This window comes from Psammomys obesus, unplaced genomic scaffold (assembly GCF_907164565.1).
Source record: "Psammomys obesus unplaced genomic scaffold, mPsaObe1.curated_primary_1811, whole genome shotgun sequence".
NCBI classification, from domain to species: domain Eukaryota; kingdom Metazoa; phylum Chordata; class Mammalia; order Rodentia; family Muridae; genus Psammomys; species Psammomys obesus.
In genome coordinates this window covers 12,289,547-12,315,078 of record NW_026585894.1, presented here as the reverse complement: position 1 = coordinate 12,315,078, position 25,532 = coordinate 12,289,547, and the positions used below count along the sequence as shown (strand labels likewise).

Here is a 25,532-nt window from a genome sequence, read left to right as displayed (position 1 = left end):
AAAAAAAAAACATGGTTCAATTTTCAGCACCCAGATAGCAGCTTTCAACTGTCCGTAACTCTTGTACTAGAGGGAATCTGAAACCTTCTTCTGGCTTCCATGGGCACTGCACCCACATGGTGCATAGACATACATGCGAGCAAACATACATACACATAAAATAGAAATGTCTCTAAAATTACCACAAAGAAATACAGGGAAATTGAAGTATAGTCTCATGAGATATTTTAAATTTACTTAAAACAGATTTTTTTTTCTCATAGACTGTATCCTGATTAGTTTCCTTTCCTCTGTTCCTCCCAGTTCCTCCACCTTTCCTTCTTCCCTCCCCCCATTCAGATCCGCCCTGGTTCATCTCTTGTTAGACACAAACAGACAGGCTTCTAAGGGAAAATAATGAAATAAAATACAGTGTAACAAGATAAAGCAAAAACTAAGTCATCAGAATAAGAAGACAAACAGAAGAAAAAGAGCCCAAGAAAAGGCACAACGAACAGATATAGACTCAGAAATCCACTAGTTCACACACTCAGGTATCCGATAAAAACACTAAACTGCTTTCAGCCATAATATATACACAAAGAACCTGTAGTCTAAAAGGAGAAATTGAAAATATAAATAATTAAATACATAAATAAAATGAAAACTTTAAGAGATAAATTTTTAAAAAGAGCTCTGACATGATACTGAGACAAAGGACCTCCCAAGATGTTACTGAGTTCATGTTCTGTTGTCCATCTTCTGCTGGGCATGCAGCCTACCCTTAACAGTAGTTTGCTTCTCCAGTGAGACTCCCTTGGAGAAAACTAAATTTTCATTTGCAAGTGGTATTAATTGAAGATAACTTCCTGGCTAGTGAATGGGAGATGTGCCCATTTCGTTCACCTCTGGAACCCGGTTTGATGCAGCCTTGCGCAAGCCCTGTGCATGTTGCCTTAGTCTCTATGAGTTCATATGTGCATCGATATTCTTGAGTTAGAGAGCCTTGTGTTCTTGGTATCCTCCATCCACTTATATTTTTTCCTGCCTCTTATTTCACAGTGTTCTCTGAGCCCCAAGAGAAGGGGTTTGATGAAGACATACCATTTAGAGCTGAGTGTTCCAAGATGTCTCACTCTCTGAATATTTTCTGCATGTCAGATTATATATTTTTCCTTGTCTGTTACAGGAGGATGCTTCTCTGATGGTGGTGAGCAAGAATCTGATCTAGGAGTATAAGAGAATGTCATTTTATTGTTATGTTCTTTTTTCAAATCAGTACTGTTTGGTTTCACCTTAGGTCCCTGGGTTATCTAGTCTCAGGTTCTTTGTCACACAAGAAGTGTTGGGTATGAGTTCCATTTTGTGGAGCAAGCCTTAAGTCAAATCAGATATTGGTTGGTTACTCGCACAAGCTTTGTGCCACCATTGCATTAGCTTATCTTACAGGCAGGACACCATTGTAAATAAAAGAGTTTGTGGTTGGTGCTTATGTTTCTCCATTGGTAGACTGCAGAGAACCTTCCCGTACCAAAGACACTATTATTTAGGGCTAAGAGCTCTAGGTAGGCACCAGCTCAACTTTTCACCTTCAGTGAGTTATGAAGGTGTCATCTTCAGCGATAGGGCCATGCCATCAGTTTGTGGAGAGCAATCTATAGTCTTGCCAACAGCCTAAGTTGTTCAGAAATTTCCATGGAACACCCTTGGCCAAAAACTCAATTAGATATAACTCATTCCTGGTACTTGAAGCTTCCTTTGGTGACGAGATGTCCAGCCTACCCCATTATTTGGTTATTACTTTTACTTTGCCTTCATATATGTGTATGTAATAGGGAGCTTATATTATGTTCCCATACTACTTCTCAAATAGCCCTTAATTTTATCTGACTATCCCCATGTTCTCTCCCTTTTACCCCTCTCTCATTCCCATCCAACTTGAACCTCTCCTTCCCGCCCACCTCAACCCATCTATAATTCTCTATTCTATCTGCCTCCCTATTCCCTTTCTCTATATCTAACATCTGTTATGTCCTGGGCTATTTTAAGGTGTTTGTCTTGTGCTTCAGCTATGCTGCAAATTGCAGGACCTACTGTGGCAGGTTTATTGGCTCTTCGGAAGACATATTGTCCTGGTTGTTGTTACTGAGCATGTTTAACTCTGGTGTCTAGGCATCTAGGTTTAGGAAGATTGAAATTCTAAGTGCTGGTGTCTTGTCTTGTCTTGTCTTTGTTAGAATGGTGTTTTGTTCCTTGGTTTCAGTTGTAATCTCTGGTTCTAAGGAGAGTGTGGTGCTTGTGTGTTGCCAGAAGCACAATGCTCCTGGGATCGTGCTAGGTGTTGCAACTGGGGGTTCTGGGTAAAATGTGTTCCTAGGTATTGGGAGATGACACTTAGGAGTAGAGATAAGCCCGGAGTGGGGGTTTGAGGTGTGCACGGGAGGGAAGAAAGCATGGTCTTCCACCAGGATCTGCTTAGTCCTTTGGGAATGGGAGGAGAAAGTTAGGAGAGGCCACAACAGGTAGTCTGCCACAGAGCTGGGAAAGAGACTGGGGAATTGGATTTGTGAAGATCTGAAGTGTGCCTACCTGCTTTGCTGGCCTACTTGCTTCTCTAGCAGGCTTGGCTGGAAGCTTCCCAGGAAATGGCTGCTAGAGTTGGGATAATAGGAGTGGGGAGAAGAGTGGAGGATAACATCTGCTCTGTCCATTGGAGGTGGAGACAGAAAGGGAGGGGAAGTCACATCAGGTGATTTGCTACAGAGCTGGAACTGAGCATACGGTATTAAAGAACAGGAGGGAGAGGTGAAGATCTGCTTCCCTGTCTGAAGTCGAGATTTTTTTTTCTTTTGAGTTTTTGTTTGTTTGCTTGTTGTCTGTCTGTTTGTTTTGGTGGGGGTGATTTTTTTTGAGGCAAGGTCACAATAGATAGCTTTTACAAGATAGCTTGCTAGGTAAATAATGTTCATCGTGATATCAGAGATCCATCTGCCTCTCCTTCCCAAGGACTGGGATTAAAAACATGTGCCACCACGACTGGCTTGCTTATGAGTTTTTAATAGTAGATGAGTCATGGTATAATGTCCTACATTTTTATATACTATTGTGTAATAATGTTCACATCTTTGTATATATAATATGTATGTATGTGTACATATATAGATATACATGTATACTTCTGCCATATACACATGTTTTCAGAGACAAGGTCTATCTATGTATGTCACTATATTGGCACATGGCACAAGAAAGATTGTAAATTTCTGATTACAATGAAGTATATAAAAAAATCTTTCCAATCTATAAATTCAGTTTAGAAATATATTTTAATATATTTTAACATAAATATTCAGTGATCCTTAACCTCTATATTATTGCTCTCTGATGAAGTTAAAATGATTAACTTTGCTGTCAGTACAACTGTAGTCCTGGCCAGTGGCAGAAGCCCATGACACCAAGGTGCACTTTAATTATGAGGCCTGCCCATTCTCTTCCCTTGACCCTAGAAACAACTAGAAATAGCTGAAAGACCCAGTGAGGGAGATGGATAATAATTTCCCAGAAGTAAATCTGATTCAGCTTGTACTTTGGAACAATTGATCAGCCCTGACACTTGCACAACCTACTAGCAAAGGTCATGCAGCACCTGAGCACCATCATGGCAGAGTCACCGAGTCTCATCACCATCTTCCTATGGGGATATCTACTCAGTGCCGAATGTGCAGGTTTGTTTCCTTTTCAATGCTACATTGAATATACTTCTCTTTGAGATACAGAAATGTTTAGAACAAGCCTTTTCAACTAAATCCAGATTCTGTGATTTGACAGCTGTAGTTTACATTCTAGCAGGCAGCATGTCAGCCAGTAAATACTGGCTCTCTGTTAACTTCATTTTTAAAAAATGAACTAAATTTTCAGTGCTTGGGATGCATTTTTATTTAATAGATACAATTATTCTTATGATTTGACAATATAATTCCTCTATAAATTTGTGTCCTTGATTTAAAAAGATATTGAAAGTGGAAAAGTGTCTTAACAAAGAAATTTCAGAATAAGCAGGAAAACATGTTATTTTGGGATTTTTAGACCCACGACCTTGATGAGCAAAAGGGAAAACATCAAAGCCACAATGGTTTATTTACATTAAAAAGTCTCTTGAATCTACATTGTTTCAATGTTTTAGAACTAGATGGTAAGGCATAGTTTTAATGTTGAAAACTATATATTTACAACTTAATTTCTCAATTAAAATTGTAAGGTTAAGCTTTTGTTACTAAGTTCTTATCCGCCATGAAAGCTTTTACATAGATGAGAATACATCAGCTCATCTATGAATCAACATATCTCAGAGCTGATGTTTAGAGAACCATAATACTCAGAGGTCTCCCTAGTGGACAAAAAAGAAAGAGTAGGAACTTAGTTCATGTAAAGTACAATACATTGGGTTTTTGTTTAGTGTCTCTTTGCAAAAACAGTGATTTTACTCCCCAAGGGAACGCACACAGGGAAGAACTTACTGCATTTAGACAAACAGACTGCTCACCGGTGACACATTTATCACACTTACTTGTCAACCTACTAAAATCAACTCTAGCAGTTGACAGTGCCAAGATCAAGGGTGTCAACCCTAAGTATCCCCAGAAAACAGACTGGTCTTCTGGTCCCCATACCAGACATGATGTCAACTGTGGAAGCAGACTGAAAGGCTAAAATGATGACATGAGAATACAAAGGTTAACCTGCACTAGCAAAGTGGGCAGAGATGAAAAATGCATGTTGGAAAACTCATTATGTTGACCATAAAGTAAGGTCATTCAACATATTACACCAGATTGACCTATGTGAGAACAAAAGATCTAAGCACTTTCTTATAAAGATCCAAGCATTTCTTAATGGTAGGAAGATAATGGGTGTCAGAAGACCTTGAGTGAGGGAAAATTATAGAAAAATCACAAATTCAGAGCTGGGGCAATAATGACTAGAGATAATTCTCAAGGGCTGTTAAATATATGATCCTCAGACAATACTGAGAAGAAAAGCAATAAGATTTTAGAGTCAATTTGGTCAGGGAGCCAGGGAATTGTCCCTCAGGTGGGACGATATTCAATGGCATTCTCTTCTGTTAAACTGTCGTGGGCTTCAAAAAGGAGATGCCACATATTCATAGCTACTGCCTTATTGTGCCAATTTAGAATTTGGAAATCAAAATTGTATAGGAAATGTGCTTAACTTTGCAATGTATACAGAACAAAACTGTCTTTCATACGTTTAGATATTAGTTCATTACTGTTATGGTGCATGGTACTGTGGCAAGTTACTAGTGACAGGGATAAACCAAGCTCTGCTTTCTACCTAAAGCTCCATGGTGTCAGGAAAGAGATATTAATAGGATAGGATAAAGTGTGTACCACATGCCTAAGAAGTACAAAAGAAGGAAAATGATGAATGTAGAATCTCCTGGCAGATACAATGTTTAGAGCAAGATCTCAAGAGATTAATAGCTCTTCAGTATCCTTAAATGTTTGATGTAGAACTATCCAGATGGTTCAGTGGGTAAAAGTACTTGCCACCAAGCCTGACAACTAGGGTTTGATTGCCAGGGGTGACACAGTGAATGATAAACCCAACTTCCAGGATTGTTCTCTAATGTCCACATGCACAGGAACACACACAATGTATGTATGTATATATGTATGTATGAATGCATATATATATATATATATATATACACAAATGCATGTATATATATGTATATATATATATATGTAAACATACATTTTCTTATGGTTTCTATGGTTGTGTTAAAACAACATGACTGTAAGTAACTAGGGAAAAAAGTTTTTATTTCAACTGAGGGAAGTCAGAGAAGGAACTGAAACCAGGCAGTAACCTGGAGGCAGGATTTGATGCAGAAGCCATGAAGGAGTGGTGCTTACTGGCTTGCTTCACATGGCTTGCTGAGCCTGCTTTCTTATAGAACCCAGGACCACAAACCCAAGGGTGGCACATTCAACAGTGATCTTGGCCCTCCCACATCAATCATCAATCAAGAAAAGACTCCACAGGCTTGCTTGCAGGCCAGTTTTGTGGGGGGTGTATTTTCAATTGAGGATCCCCCTTATAAAAGGATTCTAACTTCTGTAAAGTTGACATAAGAACCAGCCAGAACAGGAGAAAGAAAGAGAGAGAGAGAGAATAAAATAATAACTAATGTGGAGCATTTTTTATAGATAGAATCCGTCACACAGAAAGAATCACCTCCACAATAATGTAAGTATTCCATCTGGTTTCAATAGTGACTGTTAGAAGAAAGGCAAGAAAATGAGGTAGTCCAGGCCATCCAATACTTGTTTTAAAAGGGCCTAAACTAAGGAGATTGAACAGTAGAGATCAATGTGGAGGTATAACACATGTAAGTGTAAGAATCATACCCCCCATTGTGCTATGACACTCGGTCTGGTTACATTCTCTAAGGGACATCTTAGAGACTCCAGGCTAGAGATATCAACCCTAACCTCTTGCAATCATCGAATGGAAACAAAAGAGCAAAACCTGATCAGTAGTCATAGAGAGATGAACAATTGTAGTGATAATAATGAAATAGACCTGATATGATTTAAGAGCCACATGCATATGAAAGGTTTAGAAGACATATATTAAGTGCCTGTGGGTTGAATATAAATAATGTGATGATATCAACACCGCACAGGGCCAGTAGTCTGACTTCTGACTGTAAATCCAAGCTGACCCTTTCCTGTGTGACAAGGAGCAGTCAGGAAATATATGAAGTCAAAATGATTCTCTACAAGATTACTACCAACGATGACAATGGTAATTTTCTTGCACAGAGGGCAATGAGGAAGGAAAGGCACTATGAAGTGCATAGACGATAGAAGGGAGAAAGCTAAGAGAAGAAGTAAAAGGGATGACATGAAAGACTTGGGAAGAAAGTGAGTAACAAAGATACACAGGCCTATAATTTAACTCAGATACTATCAACCTGGTGATGAGGTACATACTTTTTTTATTCTTTTTTATTTTATTAATTATACTTTATTCACTTTGGATCCCCCCATAAGCCCCTCCATCCTCCCCTCTCGATCCCACCTTTCCTCCCCTTTCTTCATGCATGCCTTTCCCCAAGTCCACTGATAGGGGAGGTCCTCCTCTCCTTCCTTCTGATCTTAGTCTATCAGATCACATCAGGAGTGGCTGCATTGTCATCTTCTGTGGCCTGGTAAGGCTGCTCCCCCCTCAGGGGGAAGTGATCAAAGAGCAGGCCAATCAGTTCATGTCAGAGGCAGTCCCTCTTCCCATTACTATGGAACCCAGTTGGACACTAAGCTGCCATGGGCTACATCTGAGCAGGAGTTCTAGGTTATCTCCATGAATAGTCCTTGGTTGGAGTATGAGTCTCTGGGAAGACCCCTGTGTTTAAATTTTCTGGTTCTGTTGCTCTCCTTGTGGAGTTCCTGTCCTCTCCAGCTCTTACTATTTCCCGCCTCTTACATAAGATTCCATGCACTCTGCCCAACAGTTGGCCATAATTCTCACCATCTGCTTTGATAGTCTTCAGGGCAGAGCCTTTCAGAGGCCCTCTGTGGCAGGTTCCTAAGTTGTTTCCTGTTTTCTTCTTCTTCTGATGTCCATTCTCTTTGCCTTTCGGGATGGGGATTGAGCATTTTAGTGAGGGTCCTTTCTCTTGATTAGTATCTTTAGATGTACAGATTTTAGTATGTTTATCCTATATTGCATGTTTATATGAGTGAGTATATATCCTGTGTGTTTTTCTGCTTCTGGGACAGCTCTCTCAGGATGATTCTTTCCAGGTCCCACCATTTACCCACAAATTTCATGATTTCCTTATTTTTCATTGCAGAGTAATACTCCATTGTGTAGATGTACCACAGTTTCTGCATCCATTCTTCAGTTGAGGGGCATCTGGGCTGTTTCCAGCTTCTGGCTATCACAAATAAAGCTGCTACAAACATGGTTGAGCAAATATCCTTATTGTGTACTTGAGCCTCTTTTGAATATATGCCTAGGAGTGGTATGGCTGGGTCTTGAGGAAGCACGATTCCTAGTTGTCTGAGAAAGTGCCAGATTGATTTCCAGAGTGGTTGTACAAGTTTACATTCCCAGAAGCAGTGAAGGAGGGTTCCCCTTTCTCCACAACCTCTCCAGCATGTGTTGTCACTTGAGGTTTTCATCTTGGCCATTCTGATGGGTGTAAGGTGAAATCTCAGGGTCATTTTGATTTGCATTTCCCTAATGGCTAATGACGTTGAGCATTTCTTTAAGTGTTTCTCTGCCATTTGATATTCCTCTACAGAGAGTTCCCTGTTTAGCTCTGTTCCCCATTTTTTAATTGGATTACTTGGTTTGCTGCTTTTCAGCTTCTTTAGTTCTTTATATATACTGGATATTAGCCCTCTGTCAGAAAAAGGGTTGGTGAAGATTCTTTCCCAATCTGTAGGCATTCGTTTTGTCTTGATGACGGTGTCCTTTGCTTTATAGAAGCTTTTCAGTTTCATGAGGTCCCATTTATTGATTGTTGCTCTTAGAGCCTGTGCTTTTGGTGTTCTGTTCAGGAAGTTGTCTCCTGTGCCAATTGAGTTCTAGGGTCTTCCCCACTTTTTCTTCTAACCAATTTAATGTGTCTGGTTTTATGGTGAGGTCTTTGATCCACGTGGACTTTACTTTTGTGCAGGGTGATAAGTATGTATCTCTTTGCATGTTTCTACATGTAGACATCCAGTTAGACCAGCATCATTTGTTGCAGATGCTATCTTTTTTCCATTGTATGGTTTTGGCATCTTTGTTAAAGAACAGGTGTCCATAAGTGTGTGGGTTTATTTCTGGGTCCTCTGTTCGGTTCCATTGATCCACCATTCTGTATCTATGCCAGTACCATGCAGTTTTTATAACTGTAGCTCTATACTACAGCTTGAGATCAAGGATGGAGATACCTCCAGAAGATCTTTTATTGTAGAGGATTGTTTTAACAATTCTGGGTTTCTTGTTGTTCCATATAAACTTGAGAATTTTTCTTTCCAGGTCTGTAAAGAATTGTGTTGGTAATTTGATGGAAATTGCATTGAATCTGTAGATTGTTTTTGGTAATGGCCATTTTTACTATGTTAATTCTGCCAAGCCAAGAGCATGGGAGATCTTCTGATATCTTCTTCTAATTCTTTCTTCAGAGACTTGAAATTTTTTTCATACAAGTCTTTGACTTGCTTGGTTAGGGTTACACCAAGGTATTTTATGTCATTTGTGGCTATTGTGATGGGTGTTGTTTCTCTAATTTCTTTCTCAGCCCTTTTGCCTTTTGTATACAGGGTGGCTACATATTTTTTGGAGTTAATTTTTTATCTGGCCACTTTGCTGAAGGTGTTTATGAGCTGTAGGAGTTCCCTGGTAGAGTTTTTGGGGTCACTCACGTATACTATCATATCATCTGCAAATAGTGATAATTTAACTTCTTCCTTTCCAATTTGTATCCCCTTGATTTCCTTCAACTGTCTTATTGCTCTAGCAAGAACTTCCAGAACTATGTTGAAGAGATATGGAGAGAGTGGACAGCCTTTTCTTGCCCCTGATTTCAGTGGGATTGCTTTAAGTTTCCTCCGTTTAGTTTGATGTTGGCTATAGGCTTGCTGTATATTGCCTTTACTATGTTTAGATATGTGCCTTGTATCCCTGATCTCTCCAAGACTTTAAACATGAATGGATGATGCTGAAAAAGCATTTGAGGTACATACTCTTACACTGCTGTTACACCCATTTTACATTTGAGAAAATTAAGTTCCTGACATTACATGACTTGCCCATGTTCACACGGTCAATAAGAGTCAGATACATGTGATTTGAGGCCTGTTCAATCTGATTACAAACCTGTTTTTTTTTCATCCCTCCACATTATCAGTCAGTACCACTGTAAACATTCTATAGGAGTGACTTGAGCCAAGCAAATGAGTTACTGTGAGACCTGAGATATCAATGCACAGAGCAACCCAAAAGCAACTTGGCGATACATATACTTGCTTCACCTCAATACTGCCTAGCAAGCAAAGCACTGACAAGGGATTGAGTGAACTGGGGAAGTGTATATGAATGTGAGACTTAGTTGGTCACATGTAGGCAGGTGCTTATCTATGGAGGCCAAAGGACATCAGATCCCCTGGTCCTGGAGTTACAGGCAGTTGTGAGCCACCTGATGTGAATTAAGCCTAGATCCTCTGTGAGCAGTAACTGTTCTTGACCACTAAGCAATCTCTCCAGCCCTAATATTGATGGTCTCTTTAAAAAAAGAAACAACTCTAAGCATCTTTTCAGGCCTCTGCTAACAATTATATACATACATAAACACATATACATATATATGCATACACACATAGTGTATGCAAGTGGGAGAGAGATGGAGAAACAGAAATAAATACAAAGAGGAAGAGGTAAGGAGAAAGAAAAGGAAGAAGGCAGACAATTCAAAGATTTCAATCCTCAAAAAAACCCAGAAGTGTCCTACAGAGTAGACAGTCATAGATAAAGGAATGAATTCAATGAAATGTTTACATCACTGGCATTCATATACCAACTAAAGGCATCATAGGCCTGAAGATAAAATCAATTATGCCTTGATTGTTCCTCACTATCCCATGAGAGGCAATGGGGTCACATTTTCAGCTTGTCTACAGTTGGGGTTTTGTTGTTGTGGTCATTGTTTAATATATTTTCTTACAAAATATTTTGATCATATTCTTTCCCCTTCCCCAACCTCTCTACCCACCCAACATACTCTCTCGCTCATACTCTTGCTCTTCCTCTCTCACTCTCTCACTCTCTTTCCAAACACAAAACAAAAATCAAGCCAAACAAAAACAGGCTTCTGTTTTTCACTCGATATTTGTTGCAAAGTCACTGGCAGACTACATGCTGGAAACAGCCCAGCCAGGATAATGATGGATCACCTTGCAAGGATCCTGCACTGAGCTATTTTCAAGTGATGACAAAGTGTGAACTTAACTGTTTATTTGAGAACTTTCTTTTTCATACAAAGTTAAAAACAAATTCAACTGAAAATTTGACCTTTTATTATGGGAGCTGTACTGACTAAGAATAAATTTGAATTTTAATTCCTAAATCTCCACATATATACAGTACTATGAGAACACCACAGATTTGGACTCTGTGCCCCAAGGCGAAATTACCTATAGAATTACTTGGATCAAAAACAAACCTTTTCTTAAAAGACATACTTAGTTTTCAGAGTGGTATTTTTTTTTCCTGAAACTAAAGAATTGTTCTTTTAAATTTCAGTTTTCCTTGATCGTGAAAATGCCTCCAAAATTCTTATCCGTCCAAAGAGATATAATTCAGGAAAACTGGAAGAGTTTGTCCAAGGAAACCTTGAGAGAGAGTGTATGGAAGAAAGATGTAGTTTTGAAGAAGCAAGAGAAGTTTTTGAAAACACTGAAAAAACCGTGAGTATACCGACATTATACCAGAACAATATGTCCCAGAGCAAAAGGTGGAAAGCCTTAATTTAAAAAAAAAAAAAGAATGGGACTAGAGAGATGTTCAGTATTTAAAAGCACTGGCTGTTATTCCAGAAGACACAGGTTCAAATCAATTCCAAGCATCTAGAAGATCCAACACCCTCTTCTGACCTCTTTGACTACTGCATACAAATGGTGCATGTATGCAAGCAGATAGAACACCCGTACACATAAAGCAAAATGAAAAGCATTTTTAAATCAATTTTAAAAGGAAAGAAACTTGTATTTGAAATCTTAAAATATCAGTACATGTTGTATCACCAATGTTATCAAAGAAAAGGAATTCACATCAAACACTTGAAAGACTACCATTAAGCTTTCCTCTTTTTCTTACAGACTGAATTTTGGAAGCAGTATGTTGGTAAGTAATTCATTTTATTTCCTAGCTGTTATATGAAACATTTGAGATTTGTGGGGATTTTTTTCTATATCTAAAGAAAGGTTGTACAGTATCAGTAACAAACTTCAAATACAGAAAGAAAGCAAAACAATTGCATCTTAGAGCTAAATGAAAGTTTGCTGTCACTAGTGGAATCAGAGATGATGATTGGCAATGTTTACTATGTTAAATCCTCATCACTGAGATGGTCTCCAATGCCCTCCATGTCTTGACATACCATCCCTTTCTGTTGTTCTCCTGACCACCTCTACTACTACTGTCCTCATTCCACAAAGGGGTTCACTATACACCCTAATATTGTTCCCATGTTAGAGGTATTATCTGGTTGTTCTCATTAGCCAACTCTTCCCAGCTTCTGCTAGGCTCACTTCCTTAACTTACTCAGGGACTTTTCCCAAATTCCCCAAACTCAGGGAGTCCTCCCTTGCTGAAGTAGTAACATTCCAACCTGCTCCCTGGTAACTCTACCATTTTAGACAATTGTGTTATACTCTGTCCTGTTGTTTGTTTGGTTTCGTTTGTTTTTTCTAGTTTATTTTATTCACTTTACATCCTTGTAGTCCCTTCCCTCCTCCCCTCCCAGCCCAACCCTCTCTCTTCCTCCCCCTTCACCTCTCCCCTTTTCATTAGAAAATGGAAGCTCCATTTCCCATCCACCCCAGTTCACCAAGTTGCATCAGGACTAAACTTGTCTTATTCTTCCATTGCCTGTCAAGGAAGTCCAGCCAGGGAAAGTAATATAAAAACTAAGAAGTGAGTCTGTGTCTGATGCAGTCTCCATTTCCCTTACTAGAGGATCCACTTGAAGCCTAAGCTGCCCATCTGCTACATCTTTGTAGGGGGCCTAAATCCTGTTCATACATGGTCATTGGTTGTTGCTTCTGTCTCATCAAACCCCTCTGGGCCCTGGTTAGTTGGCTCTGTAGTTTTTTCGTATGGCGCTCCTCTCACTTCTGGGTCTTTTTCTCTTTCCTCCAACTATTCTCCAAGAGACCCTATTCATCAACCAATGTTTGGCTGTGAGTGTCAGCATCTGCTTTGAGATGCTCCTGGGGAGAGCCTCTCAGAGGACAACTCTGACAGGCTCCTGTTTGCATGCTTAGCAGAGTATCCTTTATAGTGTCAGGGGTTGGCACTCTCTAAAAGGTTGGGTCTTTGGTTGGGCTAGGCTTTGGTTGGGCATTTCATCAGTCTCTGTTCTATCTTTTCTATCTTTATCCCTGTACATCTCACAGCCAGGGTAAATTTTGGGTCAAAGATTTTGTGGGTTGGTTGGTGCTCCCCACCCTTTATTAAAAGACTAGTCTAGTTAGAGGATGTCTTCTTCAGTCTCTCTGCTACTAGGAATGCTTGAATCCCCCTCATATCCTCCCAGGAGCCTGCCCTAACATAGGTCTTACAGCTTGTCAGAAATTTCCCCACCCTCAGTTTCGCTTTTCTCTACAGGGCTTCTGTCCTCATGTCCTTGCCCTCTTCGGGTCTGATCTCCACCCTCTTAACTCTGTGTGCTCCCTCTCCTACCTTGTTCCCTATCTTCAACCATTACCTCTATCTAGTCTATCTCCCCTTCCAGTGAAACTTATGCATCCTCCTATAGATCCTCCTTACTACTTATCTTCTTTGGGTCTGTGACTCATAGTATGTTCATCTTGTACGATATGGTCAAAATCTACTTATAAGTGAATACGCACCATATGTGTATTTCTGGGTCTGGGTTAAATCACTCAAGATGATCTTTTCGAGTTCCATATATTTGCCTGCAAATTTTATGATTTCTTTGTTCTTAATAGCTGAGTAATATTTTGTTGTATAAATGTGCCAAAATTTCTGTATCCATTCTTTGGTTGAGGGACATCTAAGTTGTTCCCAGATTCTGGCTATTATGAGTAAAGCTTCTATGAACATAATTAAGAAAGTGTCCTTGTTATATGGCACAGCATCTTTTGGGTATATACCCAGGAGAGGTATAGCTAGGTCTTGAGGAAAAGTTATTCCCAATTTTCTAAGGAAGGACCAGATTGATTTCCAAAGTAGTTTTACAAGTTTATACTCCCACCAACAATGGAGAAATGTTCCCCTTTTCCACACCCTAGTCAGCATGTGCTGTCACTTGAGATTTTGATCTTAGCCATTTTGACAGTGTGAGATAATTTCAGACTTGATTTGATTTGCAAGTTGCTGCTCTGTTTTATAAACTACACATTGGGCATCTCTTATCTAATATGCTTGCAACCAAAAGTGCTTTAAATTGTGGCTTTTTTGTAAGCATTATTTGCATATATGTAATGAGATTTCTTTGGCATGGGACCCAACTCTAAATGCAGAATTTTTTATATATACATATATATGTTTACATGAATATCTTAATATAATTTAAAGCATGTAGCCTGAAGATCATGTCATACAATAATTTTAATAGTTTTGTTTATGTAACGATTTCACAGCATGGAATTTTTTCTTTTTCAGCATTATATTAGTACCCCAAAATTTTTAGATTTTGGAGTGATTTGGAATTTGAGCTTTCAGATTGTGGATATTCAACCTGTAGCATTTTTCCCAACAACTTACTGTTCATTTGTCTCTCCCTAATCGACTGCAAGCTTCATTTCAGCAGGACTCAGTTGCTTCACCTGTTGATGGGTCCCTCACACCTATAACAGCATCTGCAATGGAGGCACGAAGAAATGTAATGCTTTAACAACCAATTTCATTGTTTACATTTTATCTTTGTACAATTACAATTTTTGTCTACAAATACAAATCTCAAACAATTCAAATCCAAAAGCAGGATTTTGAGAGAAGTCTCACAGGTTGACTTTGTTCACACTATCTGCATGAACAGAGTAAATGAACTATTCTTGAGATCCAATTTTATTTTTCAAAATTTCTTTTCTGGAGGAAAAGGAAATTCTAGAAATTCTCATACCTTCTTAATTGACTCTTGTTTCTTCATTTTCCATTAAGTTGTGAAAGAAAAGAGGTTCTCCCTGGATTTCCTTATTTTTAATGATGAATGCTGCCAAGTCTTAAACTTTATGCAAACTGTTTTGTCTGAAGATAAAACTTTGAAGTTTGTAGTTTATTTTTAAATATAAACGAGGAGGTTGGATAAAAGTATCTCCATTAGTTTGATGATTTCTGTCGCCTTAATAAACACAGAACCAAAAGCCACTTGGGAAGGAAATGTTTATTTGTTTTCACTTACTGATCACATTGACAGAACTCAGGGCAGGGTAAAAGGAGCAATGAGAGGAACCATGGAGGAGTGCTACTTAGTGGCTTGTTCAACCAGTTTTACACAACCTTTGGTTAGCATCAGCCACAGGGATCTAGGCCCTCACACATCAATCATTAATCATGGAAATGCCTCACATATCTGTCTACAAGCTAATTTGATTAAGGCATTTTCTCAGTTGAGGTTCTTTCTTCCAAAATGACACTGGCTTATGTCAAATTAACAAACAAACAATAAGAAGGTTTAGCCAACACAGATGAAAACCTTAGTTTAATCCTCATAACCCATTCACCACTTTGTATTAGATAACCAATTTGGAGGCTAATCCTTGAAGAGGTAATTTTCTGTCTTCCTCTCTTTCTCTCTTTCTCTCCCTCTCCCTCACCCTCTCCCTCCCTCCCATCTCCCTTCTTTCTTAGCAGTTATCTGTATTTTTTTTTTTTTTTGTCTAGGGGTGAGACTCAGATTTTCTTCCTTCCACACTAACATTACCAACGATATCGCCATTGTTCAGATCTTGTTCGTGCAGCCGGCTCTAAGGGAGATTGTTTCACAGCAGACTTTCTGGTGTTTTTAGCTCTTAGAATCTTTCTGCCCCCTCTTCCTTGATGCTCACTGAGCCATATATCAAAGAACTGTGACACAAATGTATTTACTGGAACTAGGCTCCCCATGATCTGTTGTTCTCTTCATTGTGTCCAATGGTGTTTTCTATGATGGTCTCCATTTTCTGTACAAAGAAGCTTCTTTGATAAGGGGTATTTCATGGGTATTTGTAATCAAGGTATAATAAAAAATTGAATTTAGCTGACCTAGAAAGTCATTACTCAACTTCTAAGTATGCTTCTGGGACTGGGCTGGAGCTGGGGCTGGAGCTAAGAGGGGCAAAGAGAAGGGAAGAGAGAGAGAATGAATTATCTCTCCAAATATCAGTCTCCAAATTGGTTATCTAATAAAAAGTGGCATTTACATGTGTGTATAAGGATAAGATTTATAATGTAGTTAGGAATTATTCTCATCTAGAAAAGTGTCAGTAGTTGATTCTCTTCTAACATCCATGACTTTAGCCCCTGAATCCATATGAAAACAAAAAACAAAGAGTGGCCCAGTAGATTGTAGTTAAATATTTTTGATGTATGTTTATATAACAATAATAACCAAAGAAAAAGAGATTGTCAATTTGAGAGTGGGGATCATGGAAAGAGTTGGAAGGAGGGGTTTGAGAAGGTTTGGAGTATACAAAGGAAAGGGGAAAAGTGTTGGAATCATATTTTAATCAAAATGTAGTAAAAAATGGTAAAATACAAAAAATAATAGAAATAAAACAAATGCTAAAAAAATAAAAACTAAGTGTGGGTAGTGCTTGCCTATAATCCCTACACTGAAGAGGTAGAGACCAAAAGAAATCTCTGTGGCTTGCTGGCTAGCCAGCTTACCCTAATCAAATTCTGTGAGAAAAAAAAAATGTAATGGTTCGTTTTTCTCTCCAAGTTCAGAAAACAAGGTAATGAGGAAGTGCAAAAACACACGCAGAGTTGACTTCAACATACACACATGTACACACACACACACACACACACACACACACACACACACACTACCAAACCCTAAAACAACACAACCAAGAACAAAAAAGGAACAAAGCCCATGCTTGTTTTCATATGTAGTTAAGATTACTACCTATCACAAAATTAGCCTGTATTACTCAGAAGTAGCCTGGGCTCAGGCTCCTCACTGCTGTGTCATTTTCTGCCACTACTTCATCATAAAAAGAGCCAGACTGAGCTATCATCTATCAGTCACCTTTGAGTACAATTCACAGAAACAGTTTATAGAATGCCTATCACATTTAACTCTCATAGTCCTATGGGTAAAGCAATAGGAATTCTGTTCCACAGAGAAGGAAACAGGCTTAGAAGGGGTAAGGGATTTGCCTTGGATCACCCAGCTGAGGAATCACAAGACCTGGAAGAAAACCCTAGTTCTCTTCTTGCCAACCGTTTTCTTTAACCACAACAGCTCATGATCTTGAAACACAAATGTTATTATTCATTAAATAAAAACCTAGTAGTCTGTTGTTTTTGTTAAGGGTTTATTTCTTTTCATTTTATGTGTATAAGTATTTTGTCTGCATGTGTGTCTGTGCACCACATGTGTGCCTGGTTACTGTGGAGACAAGGAAAAGGATGTCAAATCCCCTGAAACTGTAGTTATGGACTGTAATAAACAACCATGTTGGTGTTGGGAACTGAACCCAGATCCTCTGCAAGGACAACAAATGCTCTTAATCATTGAGTTCCCTCTCCAGCTCCAGGACCTAGTAGTCTTAAAAGAGAATCTTACTTTGCACTGTCTTGTCTCATGTTGTCTCTGACCTCAACCAACTATGGTTTTCTCCTGGCCTATTGTACACTCAGAAAGGAACCCAAATGCAAAATGAAATGACACTCAGTTTGAAAATATGTCTCAGCAAATGAGTTTCCTATGTGGCTGGCTGCAAGCCCAGACTCTTTCACTGAAACATCCTAAATAATTCAGATTCATTGGTCTATAATAGAAAGTACAAATGTATCTCATTTTTAGACCAGGTCTGAACATCAATAATAATAAACCAGAGATAATGTATTTTGTTTTCATAGAATTGGAACAAATTGCAATATCTGTGCAAAAGCACATTGGATCAAGGGGCAGAGAGTGCAAGGTCTAATATTTACAGCAATCCAATTCTCCAGAGAGTTTATTTCTGAAAAAGGATCCTAGTCCCTTAGTCAACAGAACCTGGACAAATGCTTCCATGGATATATGTAAAAGAGTTTGGCTATAAAGTATGACTAATAATGAAATTTATCTTTGGTTCTTCTCATTTTTCTCTATTTCATTTTTGATACCATTTTATCTCATAATTTTCTTTCTCATATGTGAGGTCTTGCAGACATAGGTAGCAGTTTTTCTATAGCTCAAAATACAAAGTTCTCTCCTTCTGGTTGGATTCATCTTATTCCCTTGAAGCTTTCTTAGTAGTATAAATGAGGACCAAATACTAAGAAACCAGATTTAAAGCTTTCCTTCTGTTCTTGATCCTCCTCCTCTTGCTTATTCTTTCTTCCTGTTATTTTTGTTTGTTTGTTTTTATTCTACTATCAGAGTCTTCAAAGACTCTATAAATGTAAAAACTTCAGAAAACATTGAATGGAAATAGCAAATGTATTCCTAAGCACATCCAATAGTGCTTTTCAGTTTCTAATGATGTACTGAACATGACGCTACTTGGAACATAACTGGTAGGCAGAAAACTATCCTTAAGCTTCTAGCACCTTTCCTGTTGTCACAGAGCCTTACTTCATATGATAGGTAAGAAATAAAAGGCAAAACAAGGAAGTAGATACTTTGCCTGGGTTGCCAGTTTCAGCCCAGGAGTAGAAACACCTTTATTATCTAGCACAGCTTGCTCTGCAAAACCTGCAATAATGTCATCATATGAAATATAAATAGTATTTGTTGAAGTGGTTCAATTTAATTTTATTTATGTTCCTGTTCCCATTCCATGAAGAATCACTGCCAGTCTTTCCCATTGTCTGCTGAAATAGTAATTTCTATACAAACGCATCTTCCCTCTTCCCTCGGATTGTATATATTGTGTATGTATACCTCTCTGTGTACAATTTTCCAGGACGGCATTTAGCCTGAAAGCCTTTGCTTCAGTGGCTTTTAGAATCTTGGGAGAAGAGGTCCATCACTTGCCTATATGAAGCTTGCTTGCAGCTCAGTAGTTCTTCTCTGATCCTAAAATCAGAATTCTACCCTCAAAAATCTATTCAGGCTAGGGCTGGGTATTCTATGCAATTTATCTGATAATTCAATTTTTTAACCTGTCTTAAAGATGGAGATCAGTGTGAATCAGATCCTTGTTTAAATGGTGGGAAATGCAAGGATGATATTAATTCCTATGAATGTTGGTGCCCAGTTGGATTTGAAGGAAGAAACTGTGAATTAGGTAAGTAAACTTTTTATAATTCATGGTTCAAAGTTTCCTTTTAAACTAGATGAAACAGGAAATGTAATATGTGTATATCATACATTTCTCTGAAAACACACTTTCAAAGCACTCACTTTCTCTATAGTGCATTTTCAGAATATGAATTCAAGCGGGTATTGAGTGGTTCCATCCCCTTTACTTATTAATCCTTAATAAAGTCATATGTGCTCAGTACCATTATTACCCCCATTTTATGAACATGAGAAGACTTCAGCTCAAAGATCAGAAGTATAAATGGTTGAGTCAAGAAGAGAACTTCAGCTGCACTGTACTCAAAACTCTGAGAAAACTACACTCATAAAATGATTTGAAGTTGTAACTGAGTCACTGTTGGTCCAGGCAAAGAAAATGAATAACTTTAGAACTGGGCATGACCGGCCCCTATGTAATAGGAACTCTTCCAAATGGACAAAGCATTTTATAAGTTAAATTGGTTGTAAAAATCAGAGGTTGTTCCTCAATTCAACATGTTGATTCTACCAAAGAGTAACAGAAGAAAAAAAAGTAGTTTGAAAATGTAAGGTGTTTGTTTACCTTTTCTTCTTGTAGGCTAGAATATTTCTTTTTTGAGATTTTTGACTACTTGAGCTGTAAACCCCAAAGTCCTTTACCTACTTGATTACTGCCTCTGGATGTAGTATTGCTGACAGTGTGACTGAGAAAAGCACGTGGTACCAAGAAAAGATTCTCCACTCTGAAACTCTGTAAGAATAGAGATGCAATCTAAGGGAAAGAATTTAACACCACAGGCTACTTGGCTAAGGATAAAGAGTAGAAAAGAAGTGGGACACTATTAAGGCAATATAGCCATCTCTCTGACAGAAGAACAAGGCACAAAACGAAATGAAAGGCAGCAGCTGCACTTGTCCTGTTGAGAAAGGGGATAAAAGTCCCTGTAATATTGTTTGGTACCAAGGGGAAGTTCATTGATCATCTTCCTTTGAGATCTGAAAGATCTCAGAATAAAAAGAAAAGTTGAAAGGACAAAGGAATTTTAAAAGAAAGAATGAATGCAAGTGGGTGAACTAATATACTCAGGCTGGACTTCCATTTGCTTAGAATTTCTGCTATAGCACTAAACCACTGCTTGAGTTACCACTCTTGTGGGTATGTTTATAGATTCAACATCTTTAAAGTGTCATTTGCTCTGAAAGATTATAATTTAAAATTCAGACGTAGTGAAAATTGGTCCTCATATTCCAGATATATAACTAAATGAATACTTTAAGTAGTCACTCATTATTGGCTCAAACAATGAAGCCTCTGGAGTAAAGGAAATGAATAACCCAGTCTTTGCTATGATTGAAGTTTACAGTATAGTAGATGCCAATTGCAAACATAAAGGTTGGGCTGAGAAGTTGGCTCATCAGTTATAAGCATTAGCTGCTCTTCCAGAGGACCAAGGTTTAGTTCCTGGAATCTACATACCGGCTCACAGCTATCTGTAACTACAGTTCTGGGGATCCAAACCTCTGTTTTGGCATCTGCAGGCACCAAACATGTACATGGTGCACAAACTTACATGCAGGCAAAACATACCCATACACATTCAAAATATAATAAAATAAATTTTAATTTAAAAAAATGTAAGTCTCCATCTAGTTTAAGATTTAAATTTTATTTTATGTTTAAAGATGCTTTGTCTGCATGTATATCTGTGTACCATGTGCATGCAATGCCCATAGAGGCCAGAAGATGGCAGAGGGTCCTCTTGAAGTGCAGTAAAAACTGTCTGTGAGCCTCCACATGGGCTTTCGGAACTGAACTTGGTTCATCTGAGAAAGCAGCAAATGCCCTTAACCAATGAGCCAGCATGACGGCTCTCTATCCTGTTTTAAAAGACAGACAGTTTAAAAGGAGGAAGAGAAAACCCTCGAGGAATGTGAACATGAGCTCCGAATTCTGTAACAGGATGCACTGTATGTGGGAGGTTATGGTCCACACAGAAAAAGTGCTAAGTCTACAATTGGAAACATCTCAGTACTCCTTGCTTTCCACATTTATGTTTGGTCAGGGCTCTGTAGCTGTGCTGCAGCCACCACCACACTTACTCTCAAGGGTATATTGATCAGATCCAACCAATTTGATAAAGTTTTTTTTTTAAAAAAAAATCTTTTCAGCTCAGCTGGTTCAGAAAAAAAAAAATGGGAATTTTGTCAAAATGCTCTTTATCTTGGACACCAGAGGAGAGAGCAAAAACAAAGCATATATAAACTCCCATTTAAGCTTCTTGCTTCAAGCTGAACTGAGCACAAACCTGAAATGTCATGAGGCAGCAGTGTATAGGTCTGTAGGCCCAGGCATTACCTTGTCTTGGAAAAGGAAAGATTTCCACTCCTGTGAGTTTTGTTTTCATTTTTGCTTGGCTCTTAGTTAAGGGAATAATGAGCAAACACTTGAAACATGCTTTCTAGGTAGAAAAACAAGAATTAACTGGCTACTGGGTCTCTTTGGCTAGAGTAAAGATCAGTGGATTTTTTCTGCTTCAGAAGAAATCCAAATGTCTATTAGGTAGATCAAGGTCTGCAAGAGTCAGTCATCCATTCCTCCAAAAAAATGCAGAAAAATAAATTAGGAAGATAAAATTACAAACACAAGAGCATTCTCTCAGAGTTTGTTGTGTTATTATTATTGTTGTTTATTTGGTGTTTTTTGGGGGGTTGTTTTTTATTTCTTTAGTTTTTCAGCACACCACAGATCCAATTATCTTATTTACTATGTATTTGGGGGATGGAAAAATTATTGAGTTTAGCTGAATAACATGTTTTCTGTCAAAACTGTTAGACAAGACAAAATTTTGTTAAGGCTCTGGTGGGCAACCCAGGGCTATCAGGAAGAGGAAGAAAACAAAAGCTTTTAAAAGTTCTTCAACAGATATTCTAGGTATCAAGGCCAGCCTTGAGACCAAGGAAAACCTACACCCAACCTAGTGATTAATGAATTCCATTCTGCTTCTCAGGTCCTGCTCTATTGACCTCTCCCCTGAAATTTCCTGTGCTCTCATTCTATTTATAGAGCCCTTAGCCTCCTGGCTGCAGGCAAAAGACTGCTGATGCTACAGCAATACATCCCACCACATGCACCAACCAACCTGGAGATCAGGAGTTGCAGCAACATGCTGGGCCAAAAAGGGCAATAGCAAATAAGAAAATGACTGAGAGGTCGGGTTGCTTAGCCATGGATACAGAAGCAGAATAGAAAATCACACCAAGCTTATTCATTCCCTTCCTACTTGCCCTGGACACAACTACTTTGTTATCACCACCCACTTCTGTTAACTAATCACAACCTCATATTGATGGAACATTTTCTTCAAGTGGTATTTGATTTGGCTGAACATTTTAGTGCTGCATTGTGGCAACAATATGATAGCTAGGAACAAGAAAAGAGCCAGAGATTTTATCACACTCATGAGAGGAAAGGTCCTAAAAACTAAGTAAATGCAAAAGACCAGATGCCATCTTTTTTTGATCATAGTGGATTATTAATAGCCAAAAGAAAATCTCAAGTTGGTTCTTCATCTCCCAGTTTACTGGACTATGAACTATTTATCACATTAACTTCAAACAACTAAAATAAACATACAGAAAAGATGTTGTATATGAAGACAATAACAAGTACCAATTAAATTTATACCATAATAAATAGAAAACAAGTTTTAGAACAGAGCAAAAATTTCATGCTTAATAATAAAAGAAATATGTACAAGTACTCTACACACACACTGGCTTATGTGGATACACACAGACACACACGTTCACACAAGTACTTTTAACAAATAGTAGAATAGATGGATGAAAATGTATTAATACAATGAACTAGGACACAGCAATGTAATGAACTATTGCTATACAAAAGCATATAGATGAATTTCACAAATAAATTGCCAAACAAAAAATACATGTGTTTTTTTACAAAAAGTTCATGAATTATCTAAGCTATGTTTGAAGCCTAGTTAGTGATAACTTTTGTAACGGAGAAAGAGCAGAATGATTGGGAGAGAACATTACAGGACTTGCAGGGATTGATAACATCCTATTTATTAACCTGTGTGTTTTTTTAAAAAAAAAACATTTTTTTCAAAAACTCCCAAGGGTTTCCCTCCTTCCAGCACCTCTCCTTTCCCCTTCTTTTCCTTTCCTTTTCCCCTTCCTCCAGAAAAGGAGAACCTCCCCCACCCCCCATTTTAACCCTCCCCAGCACATCAAGTCACATCAGGACTGAGCATATCCTCATTCCCTAAAGCCAGGCAAGGCATTGCTACCAGGGAGAAGTGATCCAAAAGTAGGCAAAAGAGTCCATGTTAGAAACAACAACCCCGCCACACACTCCATATGTAGACCAAGCTGCCCATAGGCCACATATGTTCAAGGGGCCTAGGTCCAGACCATGCATGATCCTTGGTTGATGCCTCAGTCTCTGAAAGTCTCCATGGGACTGGATTAGTTGTCTCTGTTGGTCTTCTTCTGGGATACCTGTCCCCCTCAAGGCCCTTCTATCTTTTCCTCAACACTTCCACAGGACTTCCTGAGCTCTGTCCCACACTTGGCTGTAAGTCCCAGCATCTGTCTAGATCTGCTGCTGGCTGGAGCCTCAAAGATGATAGTCAAGCATAGCAGAGCATCATTAACAATGTCAGGGACTGGCTCTCATTTAAACAGGTGAATTTACTTTGAAAACTTCACAGAACAGTTTTATTGACTTTCCTGAATTCGTGTTTTACTTCAATAAATAGGTTTCTAGTTGTAGTTCATGATTAGTCAAAGTACAATATCCAATTATTTGGTTGCACACAAAAACAAAATATTGCTGACACCATCTTCATGCCTTACTGAGAATCTTATTTTACCTTATTTTCTACTCTTAGCACTAGGCTCCCAGATTCTTTCAATTTGTGTTTAACCCACACATGAGCCAGAAGTTTCATGTGCTTTTTGAAATGAATGTCAGATGAGCCATTAGGCTTTCTTTTTCTTTTTCTTTTAGATGTAACATGTAAAATTAAAAATGGCAGGTGCAAGCAGTTTTGTGAAAATGGTGCTGATAACAAGGTAATTTGTTCCTGCACTGAAGGATACCAACTTGCAGAAGACCAGAAGTCCTGTGAACCAACAGGTCAAGATCTAAATATGTTATTTAAGAAAATTTGTATTAGAATCTTTCGCCTTTAAATGACATTATTTTAGACTTTTAAAGATTTTTTTAAATTGTATGTGTATGAGTGTCTTGTTTGCATGTATGTATTCGTGTGTGTGCAATACTTGTGGAAGTAAGAAGAGTGTATCAGATCCCCTTGAATTGGAGTTACAGAGGCTTAGTAAGCTAACATGTAGGTGTTCACTAAGCCTCCAAAATTTCAGTTATAACTTAGATTCAGGTCCTCTGAAAGAGTAGTCAGTGTTCTTAACCACTGAGATATCTCTTCAGCTCCCAAATTACCTTCTTTTAATACTTGTATCTACTACCTTTTGAAATTGAACAAAAAATTAGTAGCTTGAAACAAACAAGTTAAGTTTCCAAATGGCACCAACATTTCAGACTTAAATTGAATAATTTATGTACAACCTGAATTCTTTTCTGGATGTTTTTTTTTTAATATATTTCTATATCACAAAGAAATGGATGTAGAAATGGATATCTAGGTACAATATTTGAGATTCAGTGATTAAATTAGTAATACCCTGCCATACAGTAAATGACATATAAATACTTGGCTGACTAGTAAGTTTCTAGGAAAAAAATGCTAAATGTTAGGCATAAGTCTGTTGGGACCTAACTACTCCAATCTATGAAAATTAGATTTTCTGACTGGAGTCATAAACTGACTTTCTATACATGCTGTTAGACTGGATCCAACAACTGCTTATGATCTCTTAGGCTGATCCACAGTCTTTACAGTAAAGCACAAGGCAATGTCTCACAGTTGTGTGAGTCCTCCCCCATGTTGTCAGCTAATTGCTCTGTTTAGAATGTGTCCACACTCATTGTTCACCTCTGAAGCAACAGTTTTTATTCGGAGAGGGAAACAAGCTTTGTACGACTAAAAGAAGGAAAATAAGGCACTTCAAATACAAGCATGAGGGCCTGAGTTTAGATACTCAATACACAAAAGCCAAGCAGTATGAACCCAGCACTGAATGGGAAGACAGGACGAGCCAGAAATGCTGAACTCCAGGTTCAGTGAGAGATCCAGACTCAAAAAACATCATTTGGAGATCAGAGACACAAATGAATATGCTTGATGTCAACCCCTGGCTTTCACACATGTAAGCATGGGTAGTCACAGCAACACATTCATGTGCTCACACACATATAGCATACCTA

The 25,532-nt window shown here is 38.4% G+C and overlaps 1 protein-coding gene across 1 annotated transcript in view; it reads left to right on the top strand.

The window, feature by feature from the left end:
- The first annotated feature begins 3,586 nt into the window (after positions 1–3,586).
- Positions 3,587–25,532, top strand: part of F9 (coagulation factor IX) — a 51,244-nt gene continuing 29,298 nt past the window's right edge. The window contains exons 1-5 of the mRNA XM_055599660.1: positions 3,587–3,704; positions 11,299–11,462; positions 11,874–11,898; positions 19,053–19,166; positions 24,195–24,323. Coding sequence (XP_055455635.1) covers positions 3,617–3,704; positions 11,299–11,462; positions 11,874–11,898; positions 19,053–19,166; positions 24,195–24,323 — 520 coding nt within the window. The 5' untranslated portion in view covers positions 3,587–3,616. The remainder of the gene's footprint in view (positions 3,705–11,298; positions 11,463–11,873; positions 11,899–19,052; positions 19,167–24,194; positions 24,324–25,532) is intronic.